The 9624-nt window shown below is 42.5% G+C and overlaps 1 protein-coding gene across 1 annotated transcript; it reads right to left on the bottom strand.

Moving 5' to 3' along the window:
• Nucleotides 1-733: 733 nt before the first annotated feature.
• adrb1 (adrenoceptor beta 1) lies at nucleotides 734-3527 on the bottom strand. Its single transcript, XM_063482003.1, has one exon. The coding sequence runs from the start codon at nucleotides 2851-2853 to the stop codon at nucleotides 1660-1662; it is 1194 nt and encodes a 397-aa protein (XP_063338073.1). The 5' UTR covers nucleotides 2854-3527; the 3' UTR covers nucleotides 734-1659.
• Between the last annotated feature and the right edge of the window lie 6097 nt (nucleotides 3528-9624).

Here is a 9624-nt window from a genome sequence, read left to right as displayed (position 1 = left end):
GGATTAGGAGAAACAGTGGGGGGTTTTCACAGACTGGAGCCATCTTTGTATCCCACAGCAGAGAAGGCCCTGGTTAAAAGGTTACACTTGTAAATGCATAAATAATAAAATGAATACAGGTGAAATCCATTTAGATGCTTTGGTTTCAGGATCCTGTTATTGTGCATACAAGCTCAGGGTCACGGATTAGTTGGAAACTTGAATAGAGCAGAGCCACCTTTAAGCACACTAACACCTGTGCTTTTCCAGTTAGTCAGAGCGTGTGCCGTGAAGTGGGCTCACCTCACCCCCGTGCGCAATTGTTTCCTCTGACAGCTGTGAACTGAGCTTACAATATCGATACTCCCACGAGTGGACTTTAATGAAGCATGTAAACAAACCCCTATGTATCCCTGCAACATTAAAGTGCACAAGAAGCATTGTTCAAGAGTCGGATTTCGTGGCTCCTTCTCCACGGTGGCCAATCAGATTCCTCTTCCTCCCAGCAGCACAACAGCATCTGACATCACGCCAATTCACAAATCCTGCAAAGCGCCGTTTACCTCTCGGTGCCACGCTGTTTAATCACAAAATGCTGTTCTTATTAGTCTCTTTGTACATTGTGAACGAACCGAGGTTGCAGAATGTGATTACATTTCAATCACTTCTCCTCTAGCATTTCAGAATTTCTGCAGCTCCCTGTGGAGTCAAACCTTCCCACAGTAGTAATAATAATAACAAGAAGAAAAATGGGTTAAACAGTAATAAACAGTAAAACTTTCTTTTATTTTCACAGACATTATAACACACCACCTCACAACAGCATGTAAAGCCAAAGACAAAGGGAGAGGCTCAAATTCCTCTTGGGCACTAAACAGCACATTATGTACAACGAGCATTAGAATCAGTCTCACAATTACTCGTTTAGTTGTAAAAGACAGCGCGGAATAAATAGGCTATTTTACACCAATGTTTAATATAAACAAATACCTGTCGTACAAATTGCACTTGCCGATGGCTGTGAGGTAAAATACTTCGTGAGCTCTACATGACTGCGATACAGTCACTCCGACAAATGCCTTGATCTTATCCAGTGCCTTTAAATAACAGTTTATTGTAGTGCGCCTGAGCGGTGATGAGCGAATTTTTACGCACGAACCTGGAGCGAGGATCGGATTCTCACTTCCCCATTATAACGCATAAATGCAGAAATCAACTGTTTATCGAACAAAATCAGAACTGAAAATTTTATATTTATATCAGGCATAAATCACTGGAGTGCGACTCCGCTCTTTGGCTGATGCACAGATTTACCGGGTTTCAAATTCGGCACCTGACAGGTTAATAATAACAGAAGCTATACAGTCACTTCATTTTAGGGTTGATGAGCTATAATTTTGGCAAATTTGATTTTCTCTTTCACACTAAACTCTCTCTCTGAGCCAAAGGGAGATATCGGGAAAATATTTGTCCTGATGCTTTAAAATGGCTTTCAAACACGTTTCTAGCATTTTCGCCTGGTGTTTGAACTCAAATGATCCTGTTTGTTGTTGAAAAGGTCCCCATTGAAATGATTAAATATGACTCTTACGCACTCCGTCTCCAAAAAGAAACTCGCCTATTTTGTCACTATCGTTTGCTAAATCTGCCTGAACAGAAGTTGAACTTTGTCCCCCCCTCTCACAGCTGTGATTCGGAGTGAGACAACTTTCCGGTCCCCAGGCTACTATCACTGTTGTCCAAGCCGGCGCAGTCTGACCACATCCCCAACGTTCCGGGCTCCAGAGAGGAGACGAACCCGCCGGAGCATCGGGACAGGTCGCAGGAGCTAATGTGTAGCCTGCGGTCGGCTTGCCTCGGGCAGCACAGCAGCCTCTTAAAAGCCTTCCTGAAATCTGGGCTTCGGCAGTAAATTATGGGGTTAAACGCAGAGTTCACGTACCCCAGCCAGTTCAGAAACACGAAAAGGTCCTTGTCCACCACCTCTGCGCAAAAAACCCTCACGACGTTCACTATGAAAAAGGGCAGCCAGCACAGAGTGAACGTTCCCATGATGATGCCAAGCGTTTTGAGCGCTTTCTGCTCCCTGAGTGCCAGGATCTTAGACGGCCTCTTCTTGCACTTGGAGGTCAGTCCGGTTAAGGTGTTGTGAAACCTGCCCTCGCACTTGTCGATCTTCCTCAGCTGCTTTTTCGCCTCTCTGTACACGCGGGCGTAAACAAATATCATGACCAGGAGAGGAATGTAAAAAGATATGATGGATGAGGAGATGGCGTATGCTCTGTTTGTGACAAAGTCGCAACATTCGGGGTCCTCGTAGCAGTCTGTGTCCACGCTGTCCCGAGACCAGTGCATCAGGATGGGCAAGAAGGAGACCAGCGCAGAGATCGCCCACACCACACACACCACCGCTTTGGCCCGGGCTTTGGTTAACAAGCTTTGGTAGCGGAAAGGTGATGTGATGGCCACATACCTGTCTATGGCGATAACGCACAGGGTCTCGATGCTGGCGGTGACGCAGAGAACGTCCACGGAGATCCAGAACTCACAGAAAAAGGTGCCATACAGCCACGAACCGCGCACCGCGAGCGCCGCGCCAAATGGCACAACCAGCAGCCCCATGATGAGGTCCGCGCTCGCCAGCGATACGATGAACACGTTGGTGAGAGTCTGCAGCCTCTGCGTCCTGGCGATGGCCACGATGACCAGGATATTTCCGAACACGATGGACAGGACGATCAAACCCATAACCACGCTCATGCCCGCCATCCACTGCTCGGACGCGGCTGCAGCGGAGCCCGGTGAGTCGGACGCCTCGCTCCCCGTGCCATTCTGGAAGTTCACTGGCGAGGACGCGCCACCACCGTCCCCCATGACGGGCTGCTGGGCTGTGAGTGGAACCAGGTCGAGATCATCAAGGCAGCACTAACAACGCCTTCACAGTCTATAGCTCTACTCCCACTGCGCGCCAACTCCATCTGGAGCGCCTCTCAAGTCCTCAGTCTGCGTTGGCTGCTGTAGCGGCCGGGACAGCAAAGCGCACGGTGACATCATTGCTCCTCACGACCAATCAGGCAGCTCAGCGGGCAAACGATCCCAGGGGTGAAGTTGTGGACGCAAACAGACACCTGAACCTTAAATTTTCAGTCAGTCTCTTTTTGGTGTCTTCACCAGTTAACGCGCATGGACGAATAAACCAAACTTTTATTAAGGAGGAGAAGCAGATGGTCACTCCCCAAACTGTCCATAACTATCATCGGTCCAAAAAATCTTCTCGGTTATGGAAACACGATTAACCAAATATGGAAGTCCAGCAGGACATGAACTACAGGGATTTCGCTGTTTTCATCACTGGCGAACCACAAACAAAATTTGTTTTTCCACTTGTCCGTTTTATATTTTTATCGCTAAGAATACATTCCGTGGGCATGAGGTCAGGCCCAACCACGGATCTGTGGTCCTTCCTTCACAGCAGCTGTATTATGGTAAACTTCTTATCTCCAATCGCAAGTACAGAAGGCTATAAAGCAGGGGTTGACTCACAGCTATTCAGTCCACGCATCATTGCAGAGATAAACATTCCAGGTCAGTTCCAGGTCATTAAAAATGATTTTTCTGACCTACACCTGAACCAGGTTTTAAATTATGGCCGAGATGGAAGAAAGACAAGCCTAGTAGTCAGCTTAGTTTAAAAAAAGAAGGAAAAGAAAGAAAAAGAAAAGAAAAGAAGGCGTTCAAGATAAAGAAACAACAACAAAACAATGAAAGGAAGGTAGATTAAAGGATTTTCTTATGTAACGATGCCATTTTTTTATTCAACAGACTTGGAAAGAAACAATTCATACTTTGCATGAATATTGTTTCATCTTTTAACTCTATTCATAAATTAATCAAAAATCATTTCAGGAACACCGTCAACCTACTGTCAACAGGCAAGACTTTCTAAAAAACACTGGACTAATGGGGCTCTCCATTGCCTCTTACTTTATGGCCTGCTCTCCGAGGCCATAAACAGTTTATTTATATGCAAGTGAGTTTCCAGTATGGAGACATTACACCCTAAATAATTTAGGATTTGAGCAAACTGGCAGGAGTAAGGCTGTTCATTTTAAAGAACTAACTCATTGTTGGTGCCCACTTTCAAATCTGACCACTACTGTAGGCCAACAAAGGTCTATCAGAGGGGCATTAAACAGAATATAAACTGAAAGTTTTGGGCCTAAAAAAGACATTTTATTCACTTTAGTGTGGGAAATATAATATATAGTTTCTTTATGTTTTTTGGTTAAAATGAATAAATAAATAAACTCCATTCATCTTCTTTCCACCTCTGTGGTGGCAGAAATTTCCAAGAGCTTGAAATCAAACCCTATAAAACAAAAACATGTGCATTAACAGGAGTGGGAAGACTTTTTTTTCCTATTAGTGCTTTTTAAAAAATCTATGGTCCCTTTTTTAAATAGAAGAAATTCCTTTTCTGAAGCTTTCATCACACGACAATGACCGTTAAAGGCTTAAAACGATTGCCTGACTTTGCTGATGCATCGGCTCCTCTTCTCAGCCACATTGAAAGCGTTTACACCTCTTCAGCGTAATTCAGATGTTCAGAGTTTCACACAGCAGCTCGTTTACTTTCATAAAAACATGCTCATGGAAATGCTCTTGACCACTCAACAGCAGCTACCTCCCACATAATCTTTGTGCAAGCTTTGAATGCCGGACTGAAGAGAAGTGCTGCTGGTTCAGCTTTGGTTGATCTCATATGTTGACACCAGCGCGGAGTCAAAGGTCAAAGTTGATTTCATTATTTGAAGTGATGGTTTTCCCCGTTTATGGATTGAGTTCGAGAGGCAGACAAACCGATGTGTTCGAGTGAAGCTGCAGAGCGTTTTGTTAGCGGTTCTGCTCATCAGAAAACCTGCTTTTCAAGCAAACGTTCCTCACACACCGCAGCCTGGAAATACGGCAATGATATTTTATCTCTTACAGTGATATGATCTTAATGGAGCCCACTCAGCCACAGTGAATGGTGAATAAATGTTTCTGCAGTAAAAAAAAAAAGAAAGAAAGAAAAGAAACTGTGGAGAAACTGAAATTTTCTCCTTCGCCTGGCCCCAGAACACCCTGCCAATATTAAATGAGCCATTTTATTTTGAAATCACCTTTTATGAGCAATTAACAATAAACCAGTGTCAGTTTCACACATCCTGTGAGTGTCATAAGAGGCACATGGCTCTCAAGCCCCTGAGAAAGCTTTTTAAAAGCCCTTTTTGTGCTGGTGAAAGAAGCTGTGTGCTGGTGAAGCTCTTATCTGATCACTCACATTCGAACTCCTTACTTGGGGGGTGTTCTCGCAGTTAAATTAATATTCATTTTAATGTGTTATAGCACCACAAGTGAGAGAAGAGGTGGCACCTTCGATGACCCGAGCACCTTACCCGACTGGGTATTTTATCCATGTACTGTGTTGATGTTTTCAGTTTGCCAAATGTTAACTGAGGCTGTGTGTGTGTGAGTGGCACAGGGTTAATGATGCTGCCAGAATGACAGCGAGGAAAGCAGCTGAGGGGACAGAGGGATAAAACAGCAGGAAAAGACTCAGACAGAGTGAGTCAGGAGCCCAATAATAGCTCCCCGTCTTAAGCAACCATGTCGTTGTCATGTTTATCTTTGCATATTAAAAGTATCATAAAAGACAGATTCATTTGCTTTTATTTCTGATTTATCCTCAGGTCTGAGACGCAAGAGCTCTTTTTTGTGGCGGTTCTAGCTTGTGGAGTTTATCTTCGTGTTAAAAAAATACACATAAAAGAATCACAAGATGACCGTCCACATCGCTGCTACCCACAACACATTCCACCTCAAGTCTGGGATTTTGTAAAACACTAATATTACTCCCCTGGGACAGTTCTGAAAAGACCTTTGAAGCTTTCCAGAGAAAGGACCATTTTTAAATAGCATTTTGCAGCTCATCCCATGCCCAGAGTGCATAAAACAAGAAAGTGCTTTCACAAAGCCGAGTGCACCCCGGGGACAAAAGAATTTTCAAGTTGTAGATCTGGAGCTAGGCTCCTGGCATGATAGGATAAAAGTATGGAGATAAAAGCGGGCAGCTTACCTATCAATGTCTTTTTCAATAAACTGTCATTTTTGCTCCTCTGGCAGAGCGAGGAGCAGCCTAAAGATTCCTATAAAATGCAGCGGAGCTCCCAATAATGTCACAGATTCCAGTAAATGCAATAAAGTTTTCACCTGGTTTGATAAAAACATGTAATAATCTGACAAAAAGGGGAAGAAAAATCAAATGGCTCTTTGTTTTCAAACTAATTGAAAAAAAAAAGTAATTTCAAAACTAATCCTGACAGATAATGTAGTTAAGAACAAACCTGTTAAAATAAATGTGCTCATTTTGAATTTGTTGCCAGCAACACCTTTGAAAATAGTTGAATTCGGAGCTTCTTTGCAACTGTGTTGCATCACGTCTTATTTTCTTACCAACACTCTGTACTCTGGACTTCAGACAGGCCAGTTTGGTACAAAGAATTTTTTACTACCATGCCATTTATTAGAATATGTGCAGAATGTGGTATGACATTGTCCTGCTGAAATTGGCATCCAAGCATCCAATAGCTGGATTCATATGTTGCTCCAATACCTAAATTTTGATTCAGCAATAATGGTGCCTTCATAGATGTGGATTTCAGTCAATAGTGCAGGAACTGAAAATTATTTTCAATTGTGATGTGTTTCATTTCACCCCAGTCCACCTTATATGAGGCCTGGAAAAGAAGAAGTGTTTCTGGATCTTACACAGTATTGTGCAAAAGAAAAGAACCAACTATGTCCAGAAGAACAGAATCAACTTTCTGGGATTTCCTTTCCTGGATGATTATATGTTGCTAGGAAAATGGGGGAAAAAAGGGAAACGTGCAAACATAAATGGACAATACAGTAAAATTGTAATTAGAGTTACATATCATAGATAACAAAATGTAAAATCTGTCCTTTACATTAAATAGGCCCACTTACTAACAGGCAAAGTACATTAGGTCAATTGCTGTCAATAGGAAATGAGCACACCCATATATCCATGATGAGTGGATATTGTGGGCGTATCAACCATTATACCAGAATAGATTTTAGATTAGACACCAGCAGAAGATGATAAGCACTGCAGAAGATGAAAATGTTAGAGGCAAAAAAGCAAACACAGTTCATTCAATTGCCATCAAATTTTCTTTCTCAGGAAATTAGAAAGTAGAAACCTCGCCCAGATATAATTTGAGCTGCAGCAATTTAGCATAATGTTGCATCAAGAGCGGTGTGCCGTCAAACGTCCCAGGAAATTTTGCTATATTTGTATTTATAAGTGGAGATATTTGTATTTATTAGAGGTATTTTGTTACATTTTGAGTTTGTGATAACTGACAATGAGTGTTGCATTTAAATCTAGACTTTGACCAGTCAGCAGTGGTTTTTACCTTGGAACTGTCCCATGGATGCCATTTTTGCCTCTTTCTTATTGTTGAATCATGAACTCTGACCTTAACTCAGACCTTCCCAAAGTGTGGGGCCCGCCCCCTGGGGGGGGGGGGGGGGGGGGGCGCAGAGCCATTGCAGGGGGGGCGCGGCATGAAAGAGGGGGGGAAACAAAACGATTGGACACTGCTTGCACGGGGCGGCCACAGAAACGCAAAGCAGGAGATGAAGCATCGCTGAATATGTTTCCAAACCAACTTCATTCTAAGTCAAAGACTAGAAAATATGGTGAAGCATATCTTCCCTTTGGCTTCACCTGCCCAAGTGCTGAGGTAGGTCTCCCCTGCAGAATTGGTTTTCCCTGTGTCGGGAGCAGCGCTGGGCTCTCCAAATCACGGACAAACAGTATCCCACAGCTGTTTATGTTTTTGAACCCATTTTGCACAGAGAGGCATTTTTTGAAAAATGTATTGATAGCAATGTTGAATATTATTACACAGGGAAAAAAGAACTACATGTAAAATAATCACACCGTGACGCCTCTGCCTTTCTAAATGTTGGGACAGTAACTGCGTGTGTATATGTAAGCGTGTAAAACCTGCAGACAGTCAGATTAACAGTATTGTGTCTCTATCTGCCATTCTGCAATTCATCTCATGTAAACAATAACGTGGCGCACAGCGTGAAATGAAAAAAGGCACATACCTTTGATATTGCGTGATGAATTCCTCGTCCACGGGTAAACGCAAAAAAGGAGTTTTAAAAAATCTCCGTTTTCGGTGATTCGAAACGCCGTTTACGTGTGGACGAAACAGCTGCGTTTCCAAAAACCCCCTTGTAGGTGCGGACGTAGCGTGAAAGAGTTAGTAGTTTATTTTATTACTACCTGTAATTTATTGCAGATTACTTGTATTTGCTTAAATTTTTACTAAATGTTTGAGGTGTGAAATAAACCGCAATTGAGCAAAATATGAGTGTGTGTGGTTGGAGGATGTGTGTGCGCGCGTGCGTGCGTGCGCGAACATTTTTCTTGTAAACAAAGGGGGGCCCAGCAAAAAAAGTTTGGGAACCACTGCCTTAACTGAAGCAAGTGAGGCCTGTAGCTCTTTAGATGTTGTTCTGGGTTCTCTTGTGACCTGGATGAGTCGTCGATGCGCTCCACGAGTAGGTTCACCTCTGTTCCAGGTTTTCTCCATGTGTGGATAACGGCTCTCACTGTGGTTCACTGGAGTCCCAAAGTGTTAGAAATGGCTTCATAACCCTTTCCAGACAGATAGATGTCACCGAACTTGTTTCTCCGCTGTTGCTTTTTGAGATCTTTCAGCCTACTTCACTTAGTTTCTGTTTAATTCATGCTTTCACAAGGGAAGACAATTAGTTTTCACATACAGCCAGTTAGGTTTGGATAGCTTTTATTTCTTAAATAAATGAAATTATCATCTAAAAGCTGTGTTTTGTATTTACTCTGGTTATCTTTGTCTAATATTAAAATTCTAAAACGTGACAAATATGCAAAAAAAATAAAATAAGAAAGGGCAAATACTTTTTTTTCACAGCACTCAGGGTTCAAAGGTATCAAGATCGACTCCAAGCCCATATATTTTACTGCATTCAGTTACTGCAGCTGCATTTTTGTTGCATGCGAAAGCATTTACACAAAATTAAACTGAGCTTGAAACACTCCAATAATTCTTGTTCCAGGACTCTGAACATAGTTGCTGGGCTAGTTGGCAACCAGTAGCAGGCCTTACCGTTAATTGACTAGGAAATACACACAAAACTGTTTTTCTGTAACTTCATTGTAAACACAAGAGACTGCTTCTGTAAGCTGTCTGTTTATAACTATGTTAATGACCAAAACTGAGCTAAAGTTAAAAAAAAAGAGGGCTCTTTCTTTGTAACAGGAATGAGAAAAAATGAAAGATATTAACTAAGCGTCAAACAGGAGGTCTGCCGTATGAGGCCAGCTCAGAAATAAACTGGCATTTTTACATTTTTATGTAACGAGTGAGCTCATTAGTGATGCTTTTGATAGCATCTCACATAACAGAGCTCCAGCACTTCAGCTTATTAACGTATTGGTTGGAATTACGCAAAACAAACTGATTCTCAAATGCCGGGAAATGAAAAGAACGGCACACAAACCAGACTAGATAAAATAAGTTT

This window comes from Pelmatolapia mariae, linkage group LG8, assembly GCF_036321145.2.
Source record: "Pelmatolapia mariae isolate MD_Pm_ZW linkage group LG8, Pm_UMD_F_2, whole genome shotgun sequence".
Taxonomy (NCBI): Eukaryota; Metazoa; Chordata; class Actinopteri; order Cichliformes; family Cichlidae; genus Pelmatolapia; species Pelmatolapia mariae.
Note: the sequence above shows the minus strand (reverse complement) of the source record. Positions and strands in the feature narration are given on the sequence as shown.

Bases quoted from the DNA above. Each gene is read 5' to 3' on its own strand.
- adrb1 (XM_063482003.1), bottom strand. From the start codon at position 2,853: ATGGGGGACGGTGGTGGCGCGTCCTCGCCAGTGAACTTCCAGAATGGC.